A 27,297-nucleotide genomic window follows, 5' to 3' on the forward strand; every position below is an offset into this window, starting at 1 on the left:
TCCTCAACCCCTGATGGGCCCTGCTCTGTGTGTGACAGGGTACGGAGCCCCAACCCCCCGATGGCCCTGCTCTCTGAGTGACAGGGGGCAGCGACACCCCCCTGACCGGCCCTGTTCTGTGCATGACAAGGGGGGGGGCCGCAACCTCCCCATCAACCCTGCCTTGAGTGTGACAGGGGGTGGTGCCCCAACCCCCCAATCAGCCGTACCCTGAGCGTGACTAGAGGTGGCATCGCAACCTCCCGATCAGCCCTGCTCTGTGCATGACAGGGGGCAGCGCCCCAACTCCCCCATCGGCCCTGCTCTGAGCCCGACCAGGGGCGATCTTCCAATGGCCCGCCCAGCCCTCCTCTGACTGCAGCTGCCACCGACGCCGCCATCTTAACTCCTCTTTTTTTTTTTTTTAATATATTTTTATTGATTTCAGAGAGGAAAGGAGAAGGATAGAAAGATAGAAACAGCAATGATCAATGATGAGAGAGAATCATCCATCCGCTGCCTCCTACACGCCCCCCACGCCCCCCACTGGAGATCGAGCCCACAACCCAGGCATGTGCCCTTGGCAGGAATCGAACCTAGGACCCTTCAGTCCGCAGGCCCACGCTCTATCCACTGAGCAAAACCAGCTAGGGCGTCCTCTGCTACCTCTTAAAGCAATCTTTCTCAACTTGGGAATTAGCACTTAGCGAGCTTTTACCTTTTGGGATAATCTGAAAACAAAAACAAACAAACAAAAAACACAGCAAACACAAGCCTGTTTGGGGGATCGCATTATACCTGGGTGTGGGCCTGTGTTGAATTTCCATTTGCCTGTGTGAATTCCTGCCTTCTATGGCGCCATAGCCTTGCAGAGACAAGGATTTGGTTCTTGTTGTTATTTGCTTCTGAGAGTCTCATGCCCTAATTCTCCATGGACTGAAGACAATCTCTGAATCTAGCTTGTACCCCTTGTTTACCTCTCTCCTGAGCCTTTTGCCTTTTTTTTCATTGGCTGTCAATACTCATCAGCTGTTTTATTTCCTCAGTTCTTTGTGAATTTGAAGTGTAGGGAAAGTGGAGACACAGGGTTCCCTGCCTTCCAAACATTAATTAATTACCTGTGTTCCTACCGTTTTGAGGTTGTACAAGTCATTTTATAAAAAACTGACCACGTATAAAATCAGTCTCCTCTCAAATATCCCAATGCCCTGGAGGAAAATGCAGCATTACAACAAAATGCAATCACAAATGTTGCAAAAGATGCTGTATTTCACGTAGTTGAGTAAAGTGATGAGGGAAATGGCAAGTCATGGACAAATGGGGACAGGGCTGGAAGAAATGCAAAAATTCATAAATTGACAGAACCTGGCTGGGGAACCTGACTAGAGAACCTAGCTAGGCTGCTGATCAACTGAACGCTGTCTCCTTGTCATTCCTTCTTGGCCGACTCCGTCCACACCTATGGGAACTCCTTGACCTGCTGGAGTTGGACCCCAACATATGGCGCTGCGGAGGCACGGGGACTTGCGGCGCCGCCAGGCCGCGCTCTTCTTCCTCAACAACATCTCCCTGGACTGGCAGCCCCCGAGCCTGGACCCATCTGTGAGAATCTCCCACCGCCTCCGCAGCTGCTGCCCACCGAGGCCTGAGCCCAGCAGCACGGTCAGGGCCTTGGCGCCCCAGGGCCTGCTCAGCCCCGCACCAGTGCCGGTGCCTGCTGGCTTGGGCCTGGATGCGCAGCACCTGAGAAGGCTAGTTGCCTCCCAGCACTGCTCCCTCCAGTTCCCAGAAGACACCGTGGGATGTCCCTTGGTTCAAAGAACCAAGCACATACCCGGATCCCCCAGACACAAGGGCCTAAAGAAGCAGGATCGTGCTGATCTGCACCTGTGTGCGGCCTTTGTCGGTCCTGCCTTATGGAGAAGGCCTGCAGGTCAGTGACCTGAGGGTGGACAGCCAGAAGCAGAGACATCCGTCCAGTGGCATGTCTGTTTCTTCTGAGATGTAGCAGAAACTCACTTATTACTGTTTTGCATTGCCATTGTTTTATTCCCAAACAGGGACCCTTAGAAGGAGCAGTGCAGACAATTTGGGTACCAGAGTATTAGGTGAGTCACCACAATGGACCCAGAGAAGCTCCTTGTCCCATTGTTCCAAAGACTTAAGTGTTGTCCCGATGACAGAAAAGCGGAAAAAAGAAGAAAAGGAAGGCTATGCAAGGGACTGAGGTGCCAACATGGGGTCAGCTGAAGAAGTTAACAACTGAGGCCCAGCAGATGGTAGAAAAGCAAGAAGTGGAAGCTACTCTCTCAGCCAAGTCCGAGGACTCTGAATAAATCAGCAAAAGAAACTTTCATTTAGCAGAAACTCACTTATTGCTTTTTGCATTGCCATTGTTTTATTATTCTTACTAGCTTTAAAAATGTTATGTTTGAGTTTTGAAATGTTTTGGGTTTTGCATTGGCATTGTCTGGTTATTGTTTTAATAGCCAGAGTTTTGTTCTTGATGCTTAAGTTTTACTTTCATTATGGTAGCTTTTTGTTCTTGATGCTTAAAAACTTTCATTATAGTAGCTTACAAAATAAAAGAAGGGCCCTGACTGGTTTGGCTCAGTGGATAGAGCGTCAGCCTGCGGACTGAAAGGTCCCAGGTTTGATTCCTGTCAAGGGCATGTACCTTGGTTGTGGGCACATCCCCAGTAGGGGGTGTGCAGGAGGCAGCTGATCGATGTTTCTCTCTCATAGATGTTTCTCACTCTCTATCTCTCTCCCTTCCTCTCTGTAGGAAATCAATAAAATATATTTTTAAAAAATAATAAATAAAATAAATAAATAAAAGAAGGGTGAGATGTGGGGAGCCAATATAGGGTTAAGCCTCGGACTGACCTGTTGGCTAAGTCACAAACAAGTCTTCTTCTGAGTCTTAAACAACCCAATCCGAGAGGTGGCCACTGATTTACACACGCTGTCATTTAAAAAATAAAACGGGGGAATTTGCCGGAAGCCAGTCCACCCTTGCTGCTTGACACAGTCGCTGCAGAGAAGAAACATCTGCACAGCTTATGTTTCAAGGGACCTGGCATATATGGCACATGTTTGCTCCCCTCTTAGTGCTATGTGTTTTAAACAGGACCACCTCCCCGAGAAAGGTTATTTCCCCAGGTGGGGATTTTTTCCCTGCAGTTAGGGATTAACAGGACTAAGAAAGGGAATAAATCTGTAAAACCCCTTAACTAAGTGCCAGGCGGGTAGTTAATCACTTTAACTACAAACAATCATGCTTAAGCTACATAATCTTTACTTAGGATAATCTCCTTCAGTTACCTCCTTGTAACTTAATAGAACAATAGAGTAACCTTGGAATGGAGATAAGAAACACCCTAGCCTTTGGAATAGAATGGATAGGATTAAAATCAACTGGTATAAATACAAATGTAACAGGACAATAAAGAGAGAACCAACTATGCTGACCATCTGAAAAAAAAAATTCATAAATTGAAATTCTATTGCCCCAGCCAATGGGATTAGGAGCTGGAGCTTTGGGATTGGATAAGGTTCTGGGGGTGGAGCCCTCATGATGAGATTTGTGCCCTTATAAAGGAGGCCTGAGAGAGTTGCCTGCCATATTCCCCAAGTGAGAATACAAGAAGTCAGAAGGCTGCAATTGGAAGAGGGCCTGTTCCGACTGACCATACAGGTACCATTGTAAGATACGATTTTTGCCTTCATAGTTCATAGTGAGTCCCATGTGGTGTGAACTGTTCTAGTCATGCATGTGCAGTAGGACCACCTTGCACCTTGTCATATTTTAAAATTAGTTTGATTGTGACACTAGCAATGGATAGAATCTTGAATTCATTGCTTTCATCAAAAGATGATTTAATTTTAAAGGTAACTTTAAAGGATAATTGTTGGAATTGGCAACTGATGAAAGATTGAAAATGAATAGTGAAAATATATTATTTGTTTCATTTTAGATAAAAGTTAAAAACGAATATTCTTAGCTTGCTGAAATTACTTTAGATATTCTTCTTCCAAATATTGTATTTCAACTGTAATTGAAAAAAAATCCCCAAACTCTTCTTTCATTCGCATCAATTTATCTTTGTGAGACTGTTTTCCCTATTATGGGTATAAAAACAAAACAGAGGAACAGTTCAGATACATTACCCTCTTTATTTCGGCTAGATTAGAATAATGAACCAGGAGGAGATTCATTTGCAACTTTAAAAACTTTAGTTATTGAAACATGGGGTGTTTGTTCAAAGCTTTCTGTTCACTTATGATTGTGGAATGAAGAGTTAGGATTGTCAAAAGAATGCTTAGCAGCTTATACTACCTACATTTTCAAGGAACAATATATGCAGTTTTTGTAATTACTTTTTTCCCTTCGTTTGTTCTGATTGTGTTTACTGAAATGAAATTTTATGTTTTCTGCAGCTAATAATTAAAAATTGGGGCTTGTGATCCAACGCTAGAGCGCTTGTCGACTCTCGGAGCGCGCGGAGGCGAACGGGGAACCAGTATGATGGCGGAACAGGATGTGGAAAACAAGCTTCTGGATTATGAGGAAGATGAAGAGCCCCAGGCTCCTACAGAGACCACCCCAGGACCCCCCAAGAGAGATGTCAAGGGGTCCTACGTTTCCATCCACAGCTCTGGCTTCCGGGACTTTCTGCTGAAGCCTGAGCTCCTGAGGGCCGTAGCGGACTGTGGCTTTGAGCATCCATCTGAGGTTCAGCACCAGTGTATTCCCCAAGCCATCCTGGGCATGGATGTCCTGTGCCAGGCCAAGTCTGGAAGACTGCAGTCTTCGTGCTGGCCACCCTACAGCAGATCGAGCCCGTCAATGGACAGGTGACCGTCCTGGTCATGTGCCACACTCGGGAGCTGGCCTTTCAGATCAGGAAGGAGTATGAGCGCTTCTCCAAGTACATGCCCAGTGTCAAGGTGTCCGTGTTCTTCGGGGGTCTTTCCATCAAGAAGGACGAAGAGGTGTTGAAGAAGAACTGTCCCCACGTCGTGGTGGGGACTCCAGGTCGCATCTTGGCACTCGTGCGGAACAGGAGCCTCAACCTGAGAAACATGAAGCACTTCGTGCTGGATGAGTGTGACAAGATGCTGGAGCAGCTGGACATGCGGCGGGATGTACAGGAGATCTTTCGCCTGACGCCACACGAGGAGCAGTGCATGATGTCCAGTGCCACGCTGAGCAAGGAGATCCGGCCCATCTGCAGGAAGTTCATGCAAGATCCCATGGAGGTGTTGGTGGACGACGAGACCAAGCTCACGCTGCATGGGCTGCAGCAGTACTATGTCAAGCTCAAAGACCGCGACAAGAACCGTAAACTCTTCGACCTCCTGGACGTGCTAGAGTTTAACCAGGTGGTGATCTTCGTGAGGTCGGTGCAGTGCTGCATGGCCCTGGCCCAGCTACTCGTGGAACAGAGCTTCCCAGCCATCGCCATCCACAGGGCCATGGCCCAGGAGGAGCGCCTAGCACGCTATCAGCAGTTCAAGGACTTTCAGCGGCGGATCCTCGTGGCCACCAATCTGTTTGGCCGAGGGATGGACATTGAGCGAGTCAACATCGTCTTCAATTATGACATGCCTGAGGACTCGGACACCTACCTCCACCGGGTGGCCCGTGCCGGTCGCTTTGGCACCAAAGGCCTGGCTATCACTTTTGTGTCTCATGACAATGATGCCAAAATCCTCAATGATGTTCAGGGTAGGTTTGAAGTCAATGTGGCGGAGCTTCCTGAAGAAATGGACATCTCCACATACATGGAGCAGAGCCTCTAACCACACACCTGACATCCCGGAGCCACCCTGCTTCCCACGTGCTGCTTCAAGTCCTCTTTCTAGGTGACAGTGGGGCTTTCTTTTTCTGTTCAAACACTGTACATTTGTGTAACAATAAATTTGTATTATGGAAAAATAAATGAAGATATGGGCTTGTATTTTGCTTCTTCCCCCCATTTTTCAAGTCATTCAATATATATATATATAATGCTAGATTTATAGAAACATTCCAACTATTATACAGAGAATTCTTGTCTACCTCTCACCAGTTTTCTGTTAAAACTAAGATGTCTGCATATTATTAACTAAGCTGCAAATTTTATTCAGATTTCACCAATTTTTTGTTATAATGCACTTTGATGTCCCTGGATCCAATTTAGGATACCACACTGCATTTAACATCTAGTAATTTTGTCAGAAAATATAGTTAAACAAAAATACCAACCAAAATTGGATTCTGTTCGGATTCATTCTAAGAATTAGTGTGCTGCAGTTATAATCAGAATTATGTTAATATATGATAAAATAAAATTTTAATCCTATTATTTTCTTTCAATTTTCAAACAGGTGAGCCAATCGGACCATTTCTTACACAATTTACTACCAAATTTACTTCCCATTTGTAGAAATTTAACTTTAACCAGTTTTTTTTTATGCTTCCAACTATGCTTAGATAACTACAATAGATGGTTAGCGAGGCTTCCTTAAAATATGCAAAAGAATATGTGATTAGGATCTGTGGATTAAAAAAGTAAGTAAGTTTGATGTCTGTATAATCAGTGGAACTGTGTGTAATATGCATATTGTTCCTTTGAGCTACAAGTTAAATAAATGAATAAAGCAAGACTAGTTTTGATACAGTGTAGAACCCACAGATGAAGCACTGTCAGATGTTAATTATTCTCTGCCTGCCTCTTGTTGCACAAATATATACTTTCAAACAGATATGCAGCACTGTAGTAAAAAAAAGATTTTCATTCATTTTAGGAGTATTCTATTTCACCAATATCACTTTTATAATGTTAAAAAATGAGCCCCAATGGCTATGTAGCTTATATATTGGGGGTAAGGCACCTTTCCATTATTTGGTTCAATAAATAACTCTCTTAATATCTAGGAGAATTAACATTTTCCAAGAAGCCAAATTCACTCTTTTCTTCAACAATTTTTACTGAACTGTGGCAGTTAGCTAGTGTCACAAAATTGGTGTGTGGCACACAGCACTGCACTTTTATTTCTCAGGTTCCTGAAGGCTTCGGCTAGGTTGGCCAACATGTGATCTTGACTGGGATTACTCATATGTCTGGGGATTGGGCTTTGAGGCAGCTGGTTAGTTCACACAGATTAGTTCATCAGTAGACAATTTCCAGGAATAGGCAAAATATCTAATTAACAATAATAAACAAAAATTTACATAAATATCTAAGAAATTAAGTAAACTAAGGTGGGGATGATGCTTTAGCTAACATTACCTAAATTAACTGGGTGGTGTCTAGATTAACTGGGTGATGCACAGCTCTGACCTTTGCTAGGACTTTAAAGGTTACTAACTTTTGGGGGTCTCTGTCTATACTCAGCTAGTGAAAAAAATAAATGAACTCCGGCATTCACTCATGCTTATCTTGTAATATACAAAATATAAATACCTTGTAAAATGCAAAGGGGAATAGCTTACCTTTTTGTTTCCTTTGCTTCAGCTATAGAGCAATACCACTAGGTCCTACCTTGTCTTTCAGATTCACTCTTTTCTGTAGTGAAGAACTTTACGGAAATTGTTTCTAAGTTCAGCGAGAAACTGCAAGACTTGGATAAAAACAAGTATGTGCTACATAAAGGAGTTTGGTGTTGAAATATCTTTGCAATTTTTTGCTGCTTCTGTCCCTTCACTCTAAGCATGGAGGCTGCCATGTGTCTCAAAGAAAGACCCACTTCTGACATCCTGAGTGGCAACGGTGCTGCTGAGAAATGCTGGTGCCTCCTTCACTGCCAACTCATTAGTGCAACATCCCCAGCTGACCATTGAAGGGCCTCCACTGTGTGATCAAAGCCTTCTCCAGCTTTCTCTCCTGTGCTTTCAGTATCTGTCCATCATACTTCAGCCAAACGCTCTTATTCCTGAAAACACCTTCTTTCTCCCTCTCCTTAAAGTCATTACCTCCACAAAGAGTTCGTTTCTTCCATTTCCACGTGGGCAAATTCTATTTATCTTGAATAACAAATATTGCAAAGCCATCATTTTAGGATTAATTCTGTATAAAGTCACCAAAAAACCCCATAATATGAACATAGTTTTAAGATGAGGAACATTGTTTTAACATGAGAAAAATTTTTAAGGTAGAATTTTGCAGGTAAACATCTATTTTATAGTACACACCTTATGATCACACAAATATCAAATCCGTGGGGATCAATGCACAATTACATAGAAAGAGCCCTGCATCGAAAGGTTGCTGGTTTGATTCCCAATCAGGGCACATGCCTGTGTTTCAGGCTCCATCCCAGGTAGCAGGAGGCAGGAGATCTACGTTTCCCTCTTTCTCTCCCTCTCCCTTTCTCTAAAAATTAATAAAAGTCTTTTAAGAACTACATGGAAATATAAGAATAGATGGTCTGAAAATAAGCTAGTGCTCGATAAGGATGTATTTGTAATGAAGGATACATACAAGATCAATGGGGATAGAAAGACATATTCAACCATAATGTTGTTTAGTTTCTTTTTTTAAGAAAATTCTTTATTGATTAAGGTATTACATATGTGTCCTCATGTCCTCATCCCCCATTACCCCCCTACCCCCCTGATTCATGCCCTCGCCTTCCTGTTAGCAACTGATAAACAAGTGAATTCAAAGTCTCACTTCACATTGCATCCAAACAGATGAACTCTGTACTAAAATTAAAAAATTTGGCCTGGGTAGTATCTGGGTGCTGTCTGGGTTGCTGCCTCCCAGACAGCAGCCAGGGGAGCTCTGGGCCTCTGTCTCCTGGACAGCATTGTTCTCTCAGATTTGCACCCTGAGTTGGCTGTGTTAGTAAGCCAAGTTCAGGGTCATCTCAAACACATCCTTTTGGTAAGAAGGCCGCCAAAATATCAAGATCTCAGCTTCACCTTCAGGGTCCCCCTACCTGGCACGAAGCAGGTTCTGCAACACTCAACATGTGGAACATGCTCTCTGCCTCCATGGCCAAACTTCACTTCCACTAGCCACAATTTTGTGTCTCTATATGTATCAAACTGGGGAAATAATGCTCTTAGAAGTCCCTGGAATCCATAAGGTAGGAAACCACAAATGAAATAATATTTGGGAACACAGTGAAAGGATACGGTTCCGTGATACTGACCCCAAAATATAGCTTCCCTGTCCAGAGATTTCTTAATATTATGGAAAATGGTGAAGAAATTGTCAAAAGAATGTTCTCTTTCATACCACAAATGTAACATACTCAGACCTCTAGATCCCAGGATTGCCTACCCTGTCCCAAGTCTAATCCCCTCTCCCAAAAAGGTAATCATATGCTGGTGATTAATATGCCCTGTTTCTAATGATCATTTCTTTAAATTCATATGAATAAAATCACATAGTATACACCTTTGGTGTGTACTTTCATGGTTTAAAAGTATGTTGGTGAGCCAAGCCAGAGTGACTTAGTGGTTGAGTGTCAACCTATAAACCAGCAGGACACAGTTCAATTCCCAGGCATGGCACATACCCAGGTTGCAGGTTTGATCCTCAGTCAGAGGCCTTACTAGTAGGAGGCAGCCAATCAATACTTCCCTCTCATCATTGATGTTTCTATCTCTCTCTCCCTCTCCTTTCCTCTCTGAAATCAATAAAAAATATATTTAAAATTAAAGAATGAAAGAAAAGTATTTTGGCGAGATTTATGCACTCCTCTGTGTGTAGCACTTGTTTTTATTATTTTGTCTCAGGGTATTCCAGTCTATGATTGCACCACAACTTGGTCATTCTACTGGAGAGATGTCTAATTGGTCCTTGAGCCCATTTTTGTTGGATTGTTTCTCTTCCTTTTGTCGTCTTGTATGAGGACTTTATAGAATTTGGATATTAACCCTGTATCAGAGGTAACATTGGCAAATATTTTCTCCCATACAGAGAGGTCATTTTTCATTTTGATCATGACTCTTTTGCTGTTCAGAAGCTTTTTATTTTGACCTAGTTCCATTTGTCTATTTTCTCCTTCGTTTCTGTTGCCCAATAACTAAGATTTGGAAACAGCCCAAGTGGCCATCAGTAGGCAAATGGATAAAAAGCTGTGGGACATTTACGCAATGGAATACTACACAGCTGAAAAGAGGGGTTTCTGAAACTTTGGGGCAGCATGAATGGACCTGAAGAATATGATGCTACATGAAATCAGCCAACTTCTTGCATTTAATTGTACTTTTCCAGACACCCCTGTCATCTATTATTATACTTCCTGATGACAGTTTAGAAATAGAGCAAAATCCAGAGAACATATTCTATGCCATGCATCATGCGTGCAGATTTTAACAAACTGAGTAAAGCACAAACCAACACTTATGTTTTGAATGTTTCCACCATATTTAATAATATAGTAAATGGATTTTCATGGCATAAAAGGAAACTAAAAACAAAAAAGGGTAACATATTTGTCTTAATTGATAGTGTATTAGGAAAATGCCTTTCTTAGATACTGGTGTTCCCCAGCATGTAGAATGATTCCTAATCTATTTCTAGTCAAAAGTGACTAAAGGAAAAGTTAGGCCTGAGACGGAGAGAGAAGGAGCAGGAAGAAATTTTACATATACGGAACTTTGAGCTACGCTTATAAAGGTCACACTTTCATCTTCATAATCCAGGAATGCCCCTACTCAGCCAATAGGTTAGGGCACATATTGCAGTAAAAGTGGGGAGGTGGTGAAGACATTGTAGTGGATGTGGGTTTTAGCAGAGCCAAGAAGAGGCCCTTCTGGACACTCCTATTCCTCTATTTCCAATCATCACTACAGACTCCAGCAGCCCAATTCCAATGTCTCCCACTTCTATCTTCCAGTCATGTCTCCCAGAGGTAAAAGTCTCAGCACCCCAGTCACGAAAACACTCAGATCCAGGAGAGACATTTGCACCTTGAGGACCACATCCCACACAAAGGCTGATCAAACCTCCAGGTAGGAAGACAAGTCTATTAGTTCTTCCTGGCTGCAAAGTGAGAGTCACTGCAAAAAGAAATCATGTGCACACATTGCAAATAAAGTCCGGAGGCAGAAGTTGGTCTTTTAAGATGTTACTTTATTGTGAGCTACAACAACACGAGCAGTTTTGGTTGTCACATCTAGTAAAGTGCAGAGATGACCACAACATCTGCAGAACAAGCAAATCCCTAAAGACAGACATTTGAACATTTTTCTAAATTTAAATGTTTATGGCCCAATGTAAGACTTATCTCACCCTGGTCACTGTCTCAGTGTTTAGAGCTTTGGCTCAGACCTGAAGGGTCAGGGGTTTGATTCCACTCGAGGGTGCATATCTGGGTTGCAGTTTCCATCCCTTGCAATGCATCTGTCTGGGCATTGCAGCTCTTTCTCTTTCTCAGAGTCTCTGTCTCTGTCTTTCCTTCCCTCCTTTGCACTCCCTCTAAAAATCTATGGAAGAAAATATCCTTAACCTGGCCAGTGTTGCTCAGGCAGTGTGTGTCAGTCTATGACCCAGGAGGTCAAGGAACCATTGGTGGTCAGGGTAGATGCCTTGGTTGTGGGTATGATCGCCATTAGGGTGCATGCAGGAATCAGCTTACGGAAGATTCACTCTCATCGCTGATGTTTCTTCCTCTCTCCCTACCCCTTCCTCTCTGAAATCAATAAAGATACATTTGAAAATAATAAAACTAAAAATCTTGGGCTGAGATGCAGACTTCCCCTGACAGCAGACGAAAACTCCACAGATTGTGCTGCCTACTGTTAGGTTAGGTGGCTCAGGAGGCGGCGCAAGAAATAGAGAGTCCAGTGAATCAGAAAAGAAAGGAAAGGGAAGTTTATTCTGCGTCCCCGGGAGACCCACGTACCCCCAAAGACAGGGCACGTGGATTCACGCCAACATGGAGGGGGGCGCTTTTTTTATACTGCGGTTGGGTGAGGGGCGGGGACATGAGCTGAGTATTCAGTTGAGGAAGCTTCAGCTGCAGGGCGGGTCAGCAAGGTATTCAGGAATGAGTCAGCATCTGTGTGGGGGTATGTGGATTCAGGGAGAAGAAGCCGGTATCTGTGTCTGGCACGTTGATCTGTGAGAAATTCCAGGGGGAGTCCATTGTCTCATCACATGTCTGCATGTATCCGATCCCGGGCTCTCTCCGACCTAACATCCTGGCCTTTTGATGATAAGGGGCGGCGACTCTTTCTAGCTGCTTCCAGCTGAACATGGACGACGACGAGGGGAGGTGGTGGTTAAAGGCCAGGGTTAGGCAGAGGCAGGTCGGAGGGGAGCCGAGTGTAGGGATGGAGCAGGAGCTGATTCACAGTCACCCGTGACATCTCCGTAATCCAGGAGCGGATGAACTTGAGGAGGCAGGGGGCTAGGAGAAAAAAGACACAGATGAGAATCAGGGGCCCTACCATGGGTAGGACCCAGGTAGCTAAGGGGCTTTGGAACCAGCTGAAAGGAGAGTTGTCCTGGAAGTGTCCTGCATGTAGTTCTTCACTCAGCTTAGTCAGGGTCTGTACGTTTTGCTCCACTACTCCGGACTCGATGTAGTTAACAGCATTCTTCCTGAAGAGATATGCAGGTTCCTCCTCTTTCTGCAGTCAGAAGGTCTAAGGCACGCTGGTTCTGTAGGGCTACTTGGGCTACTGATGTCACTTGCTGCTGTAGGGAGGCTAAAAGAGGCAGTAGTAGACTCCGGGGCTAACTGGAGCTTGTCATTAAAGTACTGAGCAGTGACCAGACTATTCCCGAGGCCCCCCCCCGTGAGGCCTACTGAGGCAGCGATACTCACCCCTAACATGACAGGGAGGAAGGCAGCCTGGTGCGTCTGGGGGCGGGATGGAGGGAGCAACCAGGTGAGCTCCGACTCTCCATACAAGGTTAGTTGGGGAACTACTGTGACCACGAAGCAAGGCCTGGGGTCAGAGGAGTTCATGCAGTTGCTTAAGGTGCCATTGCACCAAAAGAAGGTACCTAGTCTGGCCTTGGTGAGACTGGATGCGGTGTGGTTTCAGGTACAGTTATAAATGACTTGTCCCCCAGTTACCGGATTACTGGTCTGGTAGCATATCCATGGGGGCAGGGTGGGCTCTGGAGTTTCGGGTTCCCAAAGGGGAATGCCAGCCACGGGAGGCTAACATTCACCTTTCCCTTGGGTTCTTGGAGAAGTCATGAGTGGGACGGCAGCCAGCAAAGACCTGTCTGGGTTTCGCTGCCGGGTGACTTGTTTGCCATTCTAGTAGTAGGTTTCACGGACCTTGAACCTCCACACAAGAGGGTGGGGGTGTGTGTAGGTTGCTCAGGGCCTGGAGGAGAAGGAGGAGGGGAGGGCGGTTAAGGCAGACGTTAGTGGGGCCCAATACATCACATTTATAGAAGTGTTGCTGCTCCGGGGTCCTCTTGAGTCTGGAGAGGCGGTGCCAGGACAGGTCTCTGGAGAGGCAGTGCCAGGACAGGTCTCTGGAGAGGCGGTGCCAGGACAGGTCGTCAAGCTGGGGTCGCCAAGCAGCTTGGCCACGGTGGGGGCTGTGAGGATTACAGTGTGACGTCCCGTCCACCTAGGCTCCAAGGCTTGTGGATGTAGGTTCTTAAGGAGGACCGAGTCACCAGGGTGAAGGGCTGGTCCTTGGGAGTCCTGGTTGGTCGGCTCTGGCTTGGGCAGAAACCTGTTCTCGTGTTTTCGGAGCAATTGCCTGATTAAAGACAGATATGGGAGATATGTACCCAGGGGAGGGGGATCAGTAAGGAGACGGTGGTTGAGCAAGAAGGGTCAAAAGGGCTCAAGAAGGTGGGGCTCCTTGGTGTAGCCTGGACTTCTGGTCAAGGCCATGGGCAGGAGGTCCGGTCCAGGAGCTGCGAATTTCTAGAGAGAGTTTAGTTAGATGGTCCAATAGGTTGGAATTGAGTGGCTATGATGAGGGTTCGAGCCAGTGACAGACAAATCCAGCAGGATGTAGAGGAGGGATTGATGTTCGAGAGTAGATGGAAAGTTGTGTTGATGCATGTGGGCATAGGAGGAGGTCCAGGGTTTGTAAATAGAGAGTGACACTAGAGGATTTCCCATCCCAGACAGTAGAATTGATGACTCCCTCATCATTCCGTATCTGTTTCCCCTGAAAATATGAAAAACCTGAGCAAAATTGGAGGGTCGCTTGCCAGGTAAGAGCCTGTGAGGAATGATGAGTCATCTGGTCCTGGATGGTGTCGGAGAATCTTCTTCGGGGATGGTGGGAGGCACTCTGTGAGCCTGAGAGAGGTAGGTATTGCAGTGAAAGTGGGAGGAAATGTTAGAATGCGCTGTTATCAAAGGGAAAATGGAAGGAGCAGTGGAAGCCAGGGACCTGGAGGCTGGAGAAAAGGCGGGGAGGGAGGGAGCAGGTCGCGCAGCCTGTTCCCAGGCCTCTAGCCACTTGGATTTTAAAACTGCCGCATTTTTTCCTTTGGGAAGGGTGGAGGGGAATGGGTGGAGATTAGAGCAGTTTTCAGTTCAGAGGAGGGGACAGTGTGGAGGAGATAAAGAGATAAGGCATTCACGCTGGAGACTGAGAGACTGAGCTAGGCGGAGACTGAGCTAGGCTGACTATGGTCTGGGACAACTGGGCCCCATAACGGGACGCATGGCAGTGGAGGATCGGTGTCCCTGTAAAGGGAGGGGGCCAGGAGTGGAAGAAGCAGGGAGGCTGAAGGGCAGAGTGGCCGCTAGGATGGTGAGGATATCTTGTCCTAACAGGGGCACGGGGCATGAAGGCATGACTAAAAATGAGTGGGTTATAGGGCTATGATGGAGGCAAGGAAGGGGTCCGGTGGCCAGAGGGCAGGTGGATTTGCCATCAATACCCATGACCGAGATCTTGGAAGGATAAAGGGGCCCTAAAAAGGAGGGCAGGACAGAGAAGGCAGCCCCCGTGTCGACCGGGAAGGTGACCCACTACCTTCATTGTGACCCGAGGCTCAGCAAGGGTGATTGGAGTCATCGAGGCTGGGCTTCTTCAGTCTTCAGCCAGTTCCAACATGGCCAGTGGGGGTCATGACCTGGAAGGGTGGCCCTCCTACGTTGAGGCGCAGAAGGCCCGCCACTTTTCCAGGGGCAGCTTTGACCTCGCGCCGGGCAGGGCTTGGCTGGAGCCTGGGACCGGGGGCACTGCATTGCCCAGTGGCCTTCATCTCCGCATTTGAAGCATTCTCCAGGCGGTGTGCGTCCTTTCGTTGCACCCCCACCGCTCACAGCCCCCTTGGGGCCATGGCGGCTGCCGTCAACCACAGGGCCACTAAGGCGTGTCTGCAGGTCCACCTTCTGTGGAAGGCAGGCTTGCCATTCTGACTGTGCCAGCTCCTCACGGGCATTAAGAACTTTCAAGGCCATTTTTCACTTGATCTCGGACCTGGGTTTGAGGACTAAGAAAGACCTTAAAGGTTGGGTTTAGAGAGTGGGGGCATAGATTCAGACTATGCCCTCAGTCCCCGCTGCTTCCCTCAGGGGTAGAATGGGTGCAGAAATGGAAGAGGCTGTTCTGGAGCTAACGTTCTCAGGATTTGGGCTCTAGGGAAGAAGGAAGCTGCTGGTTAAAAGGGTCTGAAGAGAGCCCAGCTGCAACCTCTTGCAAAGGGAACTGGCAGGCCATCTGTGAATTTAAAGTGCCGGCAGTCATGGGGGAGGAGATTCGGCAGAGAGCACAGTGGAAGGCGGGCGGTTAGAATTTAGAGAGGGCACTGCATGGGGTACAGGTTACTAAGGCAGGCCTGTAAGGGGAGGGGAGAGCGCGGGAGAGGTGGCCTGGGTGGGCGTGGGAGAGGCACTGGGATTCTTTGATGCACACAGTGGGGTTGGCGGAGAAAGACACCAGGTGCTTCTCAATTGCGGTTTAAAGTCGCAACCTCCCAGGGGCAGGGCAGAGGGGAGGATAGAAGGAAGGTAGAGCCTACGGATGCGCGTGTGTGCCTACTGGGGAAGCAGGCAGGTCGGGGCGGAGTTTCCAGCAGCCGCTATGGCATTAGCGGCTGCGGCAGTGCACGGACTGACCGACTGCACGGCGGCGGAGTGCAGGGGCATGGGGTTGTAAAAGGCGGTTTGAGTTTCCAGCCGCCACGGGGGCGGGCGGAAGAGGGGAGGCGGGATCAGGAGGCAGTGGAGAAGGCGTGGCTGGAGGAGAATCCAGCAGGGAGGGAGGAGGGGAGAGTGTGGACGGACAGGGGCTTATGCCGGCGGGAGAGCGGGCGGCTTTCCCTAAGGGAATTTGCGGTGGTCCCTGGTGAAGGGGAATGGGAGAACACGGAGACAACAATGATGATGGTGACGGCGCTGGCACCCGCCACCCACACACAGCACATGAACCCACTCCCACACACATACACCACACACACCGCGGGCTCGGTGGTGCACAGTGGGGGAAGCGCAGGGACAGCCCGGAGGGAGGAGGACGGACAGAGCTAGGAGAGATGGCGGAAGGAACTTTGGGGGAAGGACGGGGAACGCAGAGAGATGGAGAGAGGCTGAGAGAGAGAGAGACTGAGAGAGAGAGACTTGGGCAAATGTCCCAGGTCACTGGCAGAAATTACTGAGATCGGTGCGACGGTAAAGTCAGGGTCCCGTTTTCAGACTGAGGCCATGCTATGTTACAGAAAAAGGACACAGGTCCGGGACAGGCCCCATGTTTAGCCAGATTGGCGAGCCGGCACCCTAGAGGTGTGCTCAGGTCAGGTTTGGAATTTGGATTCCCCGTGCTCGATACCCGTGGCCTGTAGCGGGGCTAAAGGCTGGTGTCCCAGCGGTTTAACCCACGCTACAGACGGACGGAGGGACCGTGGGCAGGGTAGAGGCGTCCCTCTACCTTCCCAGGTCTGAAGGAGCCTTCCTGGAAGGGTCCGGAGAGGCGATCCCTGACTCGGCCGCGTTTTACGGACAGAGACGCCAGCGGGCGGGCGGCCATGAGGAACGGGCACGGGGGTGGGGCGGGACTCACCGCTGATGCTGCCAAACTGGGAAAAGTTGCTGAGCTGAAGAGATGAGGTCCTGATGGGTCCAGAGCCATGAGGAGGGAGAGGCGGGCACCCCGAGCCGCAGAGGGACGGCCAAATGGAGTGCTCGCCCACCCGGGTTTCAAGGCACCAAATGTTAGGTTAGGTGGCTCAGGAGGCGGCGCAAGAAATAGAGAGTCCAGTGAATCAGAAAAGAAAGGAAAGGAAAGTTTATTCTGCGTCCCCGGGAGACCCACGTACCCCCAAAGACAGGGCACGTGGATTCACGCCAACATGGAGGGGGGCGCTTTTTTTATACTGCGGTTGGGTGAGGGGCGGGGACATGAGCTGAGGTATTCAGTTGAGGAAGCTTCAGCTGCAGGGGGGGTCAGCAAGGTATTCAGGAATGAGTCAGCATCTGTGTGGGGGTATGTGGATTCAGGGAGAAGAAGCCGGTATCTGTGTCTGGCACGTTGATCTGTGAGAAATTCCAGGGGGAGTCCATTGTCTCATCACATGTCTGCATGTATCCGATCCTGGGCTCTCTCCGACCTAACACCTACCAGGTGCTCAATGGCAGCAACAGTGGCTGCTGCTTCTGGAAAATCAAGGGAGTCTTACAATAGGCAGGATCTCAGGACTGCTTCAGGCGCTTGTGTAGGGGTCCCAGACAGGCGCCCCGTGCTGAAGCCAGAGAGCGGTACATCTCAGCCACCAAATGGGGATGGGACGCCACCATTTCCTGCCACCCCTGGGTCTCCAATACATCCTCAGCATGAGAGTTGATGAAATCCACTGCCTGAGTTTTCAGTTGATCTGCGCTGTGGAGGCCAGCCAAAGTGAGCATTTCTGCAGCATTCTCCTCACAGAGCTGTCTGCTGAGGGCTTCCTCACACATGACCTTCAAACGCTCCAGGGCATACTCGTCAGCAGCTGCCAGCAAACCATCAGCCACTTTGTCCAGGTTCGGAGCCTTCCCCGTGTAAATGAAGCACATCGTTTCCTTAAAAACTCCAGGCTCCATGTCAATGATTTCAACCCGATTCTTTTTGCTCTCCTCCATTGCGTGTGCAAACATGGCCCTAAACACTGGAGAACGAGCTGCTAAGATAGCTTTGTGAGCCTGGAATTCCTGGCCAGCAACACAAAAACAACAGTCTGTGAACCAGGAATTTTCCCAAAGTCCTCCTAGCTCATCGGCCAGCTGGCACTCAGGAACCTTCACCATCTTCTTGGTATTCTGGCCAGAAATGGTGAAGGAATCTTGCACCACACTCACCTCACAGAAGAGGGTCAGCTTGTCATCAGGGAGAAGACTGTAGTCTTCATCCAAGAGAAGATCTCTGTGGATGAATTTCTTGAATCCCCCCTCTTTGCCTTGTACAAAGCTATATGCCCGGTGACTCTCCAAAGATTTGATTTGTTCTCCCTTGTCATTCAGGATGGAGAGTTTGAATTTTGCCAAAAATATACGCTTTGGAGAACTGACCAGAAACAGGTAAAGTGACAGGTAATCTTTGCTTTCTTCATCTAACCCTTTTGGGTATACTCTCAAACACCATTTTAGTTGATCATTGGCTTCTGATGAAAAGGTTGAACTTTGAATGACTTTACCCACTTCCTGCCGGCAAAAGCTAAAGTTACTGATGGTCCACATGTGGGAGAATTTCACTACCTTGATCTCAGTGTGGCACCAGCTCTCAGCTACAGAGCCACTCGACATTTTTGCTGGAGGTGGCAGACTTGGAACCCTTGACATTGCAAGTTTGAAGGTTAAACAAGATTTCCAAAGTTAGAGGACAGAGATTTCTGTTCTATTTTCACCCACGTTAAATCAGTAGTGGGAAGATGAAGTTGTCTTGTCTAACAGGAACTCTCTCAGAGCAGGGCCTACAGCTGCTCATACCTGTCCTTCTGCATTTGCTTCATACTCTCTACAACATCCAGGCTGTGCTTCTGAAAACAACTGTCTGAAAGATGCGTCTAAAACATAAATGCTGTTTTGCTGGCGTGGCTCAGTGCTTGAGCGACCAGGTCAGGGTATATGGCCACCTTGCAGGCTCGATCCCCAGTGTGGGGCTTGCAGGAGGCAGCAATTCAGTGATTTTCTTTCTTCATTGATGTTTCCACGTCTCTCTTCCTCTCCCTTTCTCTCTGAAATAAAAATAAAATAAATAAAACATAAATGCTATCATACTAGACAGATGCTCAACAATATCTAAGATTCATTTAATAATATTTATTGAGTTTTTGCGGAGTGCTAGCCATTTCTTAAAGCAATTCTCTGATCCACAGGTGGGGAAGTCCTGCCTGAGGTCCATATAAGGCCGCCCAAATCATTTGGTCTGGCCCGCCCAAGGCAAAGGGGTAATTTAAAATTTTGACCAAATTGCAGCAGCCTGATTGTCAATAATTTCATTTCCTTTTGTATGGCCCTCAAATGATGTTAGAAATATCCAAATGGCCCTTGGCAGAAAAATAGTTTCCTCACCCCTGTAATCTAATGTATTTACAGTTCAATATAGTACCTGGAGTAGACCCACAGGGAACACTCCCTAAAAATCCAATTACTTTCCCTTTCCACCACTTAAAAGAAATCACAAATTTTCCAATATTTGGGTACATTTATCAAGTTTACAAAAATGTCGTCAATCTCATGTGTAAAAAAAATGATTCTTGTGAACACATTTGCTTTCTTCCCATTGGTAATTAGAGTAACGTCTTTTCCTGTTTCTTTGCTCTTTAACTTTCTTTGCCATAAATAAGATCTTCATAAAATTGTTCAGATTTCTATTGCATAATCTATTACTTTTATTATCTGTAAGTATAGATTTTTCATTGCATTCTAAAAACAAATTACTTTCTGACTAAAATGACAGATATTACATGCTTATAGTAAATTCCCTTCCTGTTCTATAATGTAGCAGAAACACTCTATGTACTCTCAAGTACTAAAACATTATTGTTGGCCAAAAGGCAGAGTTAGTCTCCTTTCAGCCTCTGGTCATAGTTTCCCTATCCATCAGTTAGTACATCATCGTGTTTTATGTGTGTTTCTATTTAAAGACATCTTAGTTAATATAAATTTTTTTATTTATTAACATTGAATTCATGGCCAATAGCGCTAGAGCTCATTACTTAAGGAAGCTTATCTAACAGATACATTATCTCCATAAAGCACAGCTAGTGCTTTGGCACTAAGGCTGGGGGCAATTTTAAACAGTGATGTCACCAACATACACCACCAAAATGCCAAACACCTGGCATAATATACCATGGAAAAAAACACTTACTTGCCGTTAGAGCTTCTCCTGATTCAAACTCTGCTTGAAATATGCATCTGGTGGGACTCAAGTTTCTCCTTCTCAGTGCAGGTCCAAGAATGGCTAGGAAAACACCCTGAGTATTAGTTTTAGGATTACTAGTAAATTCATTGCATAAGCAAATTTGCAAATACAGAATCTGTAAGTAAGGGGAAGGACTGACTGCTTTTTTTTGGTATGCCATATCTTTATGCCTTTATATGAAAATAAAAAAAGAAGGGATATTTGGGAAAGTGCTATCCTAATAGGTTATTTTAAATAAACATATTTTAATAACTTTTAGAGAGAGAGGAAGACAGAGGGGAAAAAGAGAAACACTGGCATCTCCTGCACAGTGGATAGAGTCTTGGGCTGTGGAACAAAGGGTGTCTGGTTCAATTCTGGTCAAGGGCTCTTATCCTGGTTGCTGACCACGACCTGGCCCAGGCCTTGGTAGGGACGTGTGCAGGAGGCAGTAAATGGGTGTGTTTCTCTCACACAGATATTTTTCCCTGTCTTTCCCTTTCTCTTTCCCTTAAAATCAACAACAACAAAATATCCTAGGGTGAGGATTAAGTAAATAAATACAAAATTAAAGCCCTGGCCAGTGTGGACCAGTTGGGTGGAGCAACATCACCTGTACCAAATGCTGGTGGGATAGATTCCTGGTCAGGGCACAAGTCATGGCTTCAGGCTTCACACCCATTCAAGGTGCATACTGGAGGCAATGGATTCCCCTTTCTCTCTCACATAATACCTCAATCTCTCTCTCCCTCTCTCTTCTTAATTCTTCCTGGAGATATATTTTAAAAAAAAAATAAGAACACAGGCATGGCCTCTCTAAACTAGGAAATCCTGAGATGCAGTTTATGGAAGCATGACTGGTTCATCGCTATGTCTGATAGTCTCCCAACATGTCCAGTGCCACTTCTTTGGAAGCCTTACAGTGGCTAAGATCTATTTCAAAGTTTTCAAATATAGCCTGGAACTGAAGGTTTTAATGGAATAGCAAAGAGGACTTTTATGACTTTTTTCTCATTAATTGACACATTTGTTTTTAGGTTAATGTGTATGAAGATTCTTACATGGATACATTATGTGAAACATTTTAGGTGGTTTATGATTTCCATAAGTAGAGAAATCTCTTTTAGGACCTAAAAAACACCTAGTGGCCATATGGTACTAAAATAAAAAATAATGAAATAACTTATTATACCAAATATCACTCTATGAAAGTGCTCCAATTCCAGGTATTTGAAATATTGATATCATTTCAATTAACTAAGAAATCTAGTTCTCTACTTAGAGAAGATCCCAGCAATTGCAGTGGTAAATTGAAAATATTTGTAATAAGATAAAGTAGGCATTTTTTGAGATATCTACTCAAAAAAATAAAATCATATACATTCTAAATTCCATACTCACCAGAGTCTACTATGAGTGCTCCCTCCTCCGTGAGTTCTGTGGATATCAGGTGAGTAGGAATTCTCTTCACTCAACTGGCAGCTCCAACTTCAGTCAGTCTACCCTGGAGAAGTGATGTGTCCTATGCACAGATGGGCCTTTTATATGACTCCACTTAGGCCACACCCACTTGCTGAGATTGGCTAAAATCTACAAAAGGAAGTAACCACCTTAAATGGATTATACAGATTATAGTCTGATAGCTAATTAGGGTTACAACACATAGACAACAACACTTGGGGGCTGACACCCTAACATAAATAGGATTCAATAACTTAAAAAATGTGTGTGCATATACATGGGTATGTATTTGAGAAGTCGGTTTTTAAATGAGTGTGTGACTAAGACTCTTACAAGATGTTTTAGTCAATAAAGGAGAGACAGACCTCATTACAAATGAATTAGTATTGTAGGCATTATCACCTCAATTACTTTCATGTCTACATAGCACACTTATAACTGCTTCCATATTGTGGGGGAGAATATTTGTGTAAAAGAAGAGATAAACTGTTGTAGGGACAGGGTATAAAAGTCTGTCTAAGAAGATCTATCTCAGCTTTTCTTTCCTGCAAGCAGTGACCTTGAGTTTATGTAAGACGTGGTAATCCAGGCAGCTGCAGTGAATTTAGAATCTCATTAATCACAATTTCATTCTTTACTCATCATCTACTAACTAAAACTATTGATAGATTTAAAAGGTTTTTTGGGAGGTGATTCACTTATGAGGCTGGAGCCCTCAGAAACAGGATTAGTGCCCTTATGAAGGAGACTCCAGAAAGCTCTCTAACCTCTACTAATTGGTAAAACTGAAGGAGAAGCCAGCTGTGTATAAAACAAGAAATAGGCCTTCCCCAGAAACTGAATCAGCCAGCATCTTGACCTTGGACTTTTCAGCTCCCTGAAATGTGAGAAATACATTGATGTTGTCTATAAACCACCCAGTCTAAAGACTTTTTGCTCTAGAAGAACAAATAGGCTAAGACAATGTCCTTAATAGCCATCCATATATCTTCTTTAGTGAAGTGCCTACTCAAGTCCTCTAAATTGTACAATGACCATTGGAGTTTTGGTTTTATTTTGAATTGTAAGTGTTATTTGGATACAAAGCCTTTATGAGATATATGTATTGAAAATATATTTCTTTCTATTTATGGGTTATCTTTCTGTTTTATTAAAAAATTTAGAGCCCTAACCGGTTTGGCTTAGTGGATAGAGCGTCAGCCTGTGGACTGAAGGGTCCCAGGTTCGATTCCGGTTAAGGGCAAGTACCTTGGTTGCGGGCACATCCCCGGTAGGGGGCGTGCAGGAGGCAGCTGATCGATGTTTCTCTCTCATCGATGTTTCTAACTCTCTATCCCTCTCCCTTCCTCTCTGTAAAAAATCAATAAAATATATTAAAACAAAAAAAAATGGATCTGCTTTTGCAGTCTGTGGGGGTCCCTGGAGGCTCAGGACTATTGGACTCGACTCAAGGATGCATGGCCTAGAGGGGGAGAGGAGCCCTGGGTCCAGACCAGAACTTCAGGAGCTTCTGGGGCTCCAGTGGGGCCTCCTGGCTCTGCTGATGCTCCTATGTGACAGCCCTGTGTGATTTTTTCCAAGTTGGCTCCTGCTCATCAGTAAGGCCCCAGAGGCATCCTTAAGTCAGGGGATCTGGGGAGAGTGGCCAGAGCAGGCCAGAAGACCCAAGATGGAGCAGGAAGGGAGTGGCAGGTGGTACCAGGGTCCTCGATTTCCTCCTGGGCTCTGGACCTGCACAGAGCAGGCAGTCATTTGGAGAGGATGGGGCCAAGAAGAGCTAGTGATCCTCTGCACTTGGTTGAAAGAGTAGCTGCAAGCAAAGAAGGGGAGAGTGAGAATGCTATGAGGTGGAAAAGGTGGCGTCCACATTTGGCAGAAAGGAAGAAATCAACCTAGTTTTTTGTTTGTTTGTTTGCTTGTGAATCAACTGGGAAACAGGCCTTTTAGAAGCACAAAATCTTCTGATTGTAATTTTATTCCCAGTTCATCATGTACTATGAGGAAATGGATAAGTGAACAGATTCTTATTTTAACCAATGCCATCTGATTGTAGTAGAAAATTCAGAATTTTAGTCTGTATTTGACCAATATTTGTACTTTCCTGCCTCTTACTGATTATACTTCCTGGTCCTTCCTTCCTGCTTAGACTGGAACTATAACTCTCATCTCTGTAGCCCATGCAACTAGGACAAGGCTCACAGAGCAGTAGATGCTGAAAATGTATGATTTAAAAGCATGGTTCACAAGCAGAGGTGTGAAAACTGTGTTATTATTTTCTAATACTGTAATTGTACACTTATAAAACACATAATGAAATATTTTACTAAGACATCAAGAAATAAGATAAACTCTTAAGTCCTGACTGCTTCCATATATGAATACAAGTGCACCCTGGCCTGTTTGGCTCAGTGGATAGAATGTCAGCCCATGGACTGAAGGGTTGCAGGTTTGGTTCCGGTCAAGTGCACATACTTGGTTGTAGGATTGATCTCTGGCCTCTGATAGCACATGTGTGGGAGGCAACCAATCCGTGTGTCTCTTTTACATAAATGTTTTCCTCCCTTCTACTCTCTCTAAAAACCAATGGAAAAATATCCTTGAGTGAGGATTAACCAAAAAAAAAGGGGGAGGGGGAGGGATATGTGATTCATTTGTACATAGAGCATTAGGAAGGGTTTGGGGCAGAAACCAGAATAAAATCAGACAGTGCCTGGAAAATTGGAGCCAAGAGTCAAAGGGGACTGACTTTAATGAGCACCCAATTGAAATGAAAGGGGGGAGTTTTAAAAATTTAATTTCCAATTTTTGAAACCGGCAAGAAAAATGTGAGATGAATATACATATAGAAATCGTGCTGCCCACAAGCTCCATCCCCTCACATGACAGGGAAGATCAATACTTACTTCAGAGAGAAGGGAGACAGGTATCAGGGGCTTGACAATTTATTTTTCCCCAACTTTATAAATTAATCTAAATAATAATTTAGTCCACAATAGCAACTGTGGTAAAAAAAAAAAACCACAAAAAACTTTTATATTTTTCTTCTTATAAATATATTTTTTATTGATTTCAGAGAGGGAGACAGATAGAAACATCAAGGATGAGAGAGAATCAGTGATCGGCTGCCTCCTGCATGCCCCCTACTGGGGATCGAGCCCACAACCAGGCATGTGGCCATGACTGGACTCTAACTCAGGACCCTTCAGTCTGCAGGCCTACACTCCATCCACTGAGCCAAACCAGCTAGGGCCCCCAAAATTTTTTAAAGGCAATTATCCTATCTCCAATAAATTAGATCTTCCCCACCCCAGTTCCAGTGCAAGAGTCCTGAGAGACAGTTTCACAGAGAAAAAGTACAGGTCATTGGATCAGGGGAGTCCCTACTGCCTCGATCAGATACAAGTTGAAAATAAAACTTCTCACCTCAGAAAACTCAGTCCAATCAAGTGTACCCTCCAGAGCCTGGTCATCTCATTGTTTATTTCAAGAGCATTAATTCCATGGAATTTCTCTGGAGGGTAGATTTGAGGTATAGAGGAGAGCCAGATGTCCTACAAAAGATTTCTTCTTTCCAACTAGACCTATTTTCTTTTGTGGAAGGAAGGGGAGACAGACAAAAATGAAAAGGGACAGAGAGAAAAGCCCCTTAATTTGGTGTCAGTGCCAAGGACTATGGTTGGAAAGTTCTCTATCTCACCATTTAGAAGTGAACAAAGCTCAGTTGGAGTGAGTCAGAGGCTGGAGTTGCTGTCCTCACATTCTATATCTACATCTTCATCTTCACTGCTGGAGTCTGAAGACGCGATGCCTTCTGCCTTTCCCCCATATTCCTTCTTTTCTTCAGATCCCTGCAAAGTCCCTGATGACTCCATCCCTGGAGCCTGCAGCTCCTGCTCCTGTGCAAGCCCTCCTTGCATAGTCCCTGATGGTGGAGACTGCACATCTGTCCTGTTGATCTTGGGGTCCGGGCCTCCACGCATGTTCATGTTCTTACGCTTCCCAGAGGTCCTCTCTCTGTAGGCAGCGTACTCTTCAGGAGACAGGCTCTTGAGCCAGTGCTCCAGGTCCACCTTGTACTGTTTCTGTAGCTCCTCAGCCTGCTGCTTATAATGCTCCCTCTGGCTCCTTGGGACACACTGCCAGCGTCTGCTAATCTCCACCATGCGCTTCCTCAGGGGCAGGCCTTGCAGCTCCCTACTCGACCACATATCCTGGTGGAACTTATGGTATTCATTCATGGGGGGCTTCTCGGGCTCTCCATGGAATTTTATCTCTTCTGAAAAATCATTTTCTGGGGAAGACATCACATCTTTCCCTTTTCCCTGAAATTTCTTGGGGCCTCTGGTTGGGCTTCTTTTTGGGACAACAGATGTCTTGGAGTCCTGCACTAGCTCAGAGCAGTCTTTCCTGAACTGAGCCAGTTTCTCCTGATACTCCTGTCTCTCCTTCTGGAAATCTTGAATATATTTCATCTTCTTCTCCTCTGGGAGCTCCTTGTATTTCTCAGACATGACCTTGGTCAGCTCCTGGTTGGTGAGTTTGGGGTACATTTGGGCATACAAGGGCCGCTTCTCCTTGAAGAAGCGAAGGTAAGGAGTCAGGGGCTGCTTGGGCATGTCTGGATGTATCTTGCACATTTTGCTTTTGTAGGAATTTTTAACATGTTCCTTAGCTTCCAAGACTAATTCTTTCATAGTGCGAATCTTTCTCAATTTATAAGAAATCTCTAACCACTTGAGTTTGCACATTTCTCCAGAATAATCTTTAAAAGCTACTTTTACCCAGTCCATCTGTGACTGGGTTGTTTTGAATGTGTGCTTGTCATTGGGAGGAAGGTTATTCTCCATTCTTTCCAGTAGCTCTGCAATGTCTTCTTCACACCAGTTATCTTCGCTACTAGTCAATGCCATCTCTAAATCTTTGGGCCACTTGTATGGTCCTAGCTGTTTAAACACCTCAGCAGGATGTCAAACTTCTTCACTTTCAATACTTCCCTGGTGAATTATGTCCAGATGTGTGATTTTATGTTTCTGTGGAGATAGAAAAGTTACTCTTCAATGCAATAAATGAGATGATCACATGCCACTTAGGCTATGTCCCTTCTATAATTTAATTTACAAAGGAAAAATACAAGTGAAAACTGGTTCACCTTGGAAATGAAATTAAGATGAACTTTAAAATTCATCATTCTTCATTTTCAATATTAAACATCCTCAAGCTCAAGAAAATAAAAGAAAGGCAGAAAGAGAAAGAAAGAAGAAAAAAATAAAATTTCTCTCAAGTTCTATCCTAGCATGCCTTTCCATTTGTCTTACCACAGCTTGTCTTAATTACAAGTGAACCAAACAAATGACCAGCAACTCACTCAACAGGCATAAGATAAAACAAAGGATGGTTGAGTTAAACATATTAAAATGAAAGAAAAATGCTTAAAATGGAAAGGACTTCAAGACAACAATTGTTTAATTTTTGTCCACAATAGCCTGAAATAGACTACACATATATTAGAATGGCCAAAATTCACCTGTGTAACCTACACACCCATTAGTCACTTAGATATCTGGACTATGTTATCAGATAAATTGTACTGGCAT

General features: G+C 45.3%; 1 protein-coding gene and 2 pseudogenes across 1 annotated transcript; 1 reads left to right on the forward strand and 2 right to left on the reverse strand.

Annotated features, from left to right (window-relative positions):
* The first annotated feature begins 4,507 nt into the window (after nucleotides 1-4,507).
* Nucleotides 4,508-5,914, forward strand: LOC102417299 (annotated as a pseudogene).
* An 11,636-nt stretch (nucleotides 5,915-17,550) lies between these two features.
* On the reverse strand, nucleotides 17,551-18,675 carry LOC102428603 (annotated as a pseudogene).
* Nucleotides 18,676-25,434: 6,759 nt separating this feature from the next.
* LOC102417617 (upstream-binding factor 1-like protein 1) lies at nucleotides 25,435-26,619 on the reverse strand. Its single transcript, XM_006092916.1, has one exon. The coding sequence runs from the start codon at nucleotides 26,611-26,613 to the stop codon at nucleotides 25,435-25,437; it is 1,179 nt and encodes a 392-aa protein (XP_006092978.1). The 5' UTR covers nucleotides 26,614-26,619.
* Nucleotides 26,620-27,297: the final 678 nt, after the last annotated feature.

This window comes from Myotis lucifugus, unplaced genomic scaffold (assembly GCF_000147115.1).
Source record: "Myotis lucifugus unplaced genomic scaffold, Myoluc2.0 scaffold_106, whole genome shotgun sequence".
NCBI classification, from domain to species: Eukaryota; Metazoa; Chordata; class Mammalia; order Chiroptera; family Vespertilionidae; genus Myotis; species Myotis lucifugus.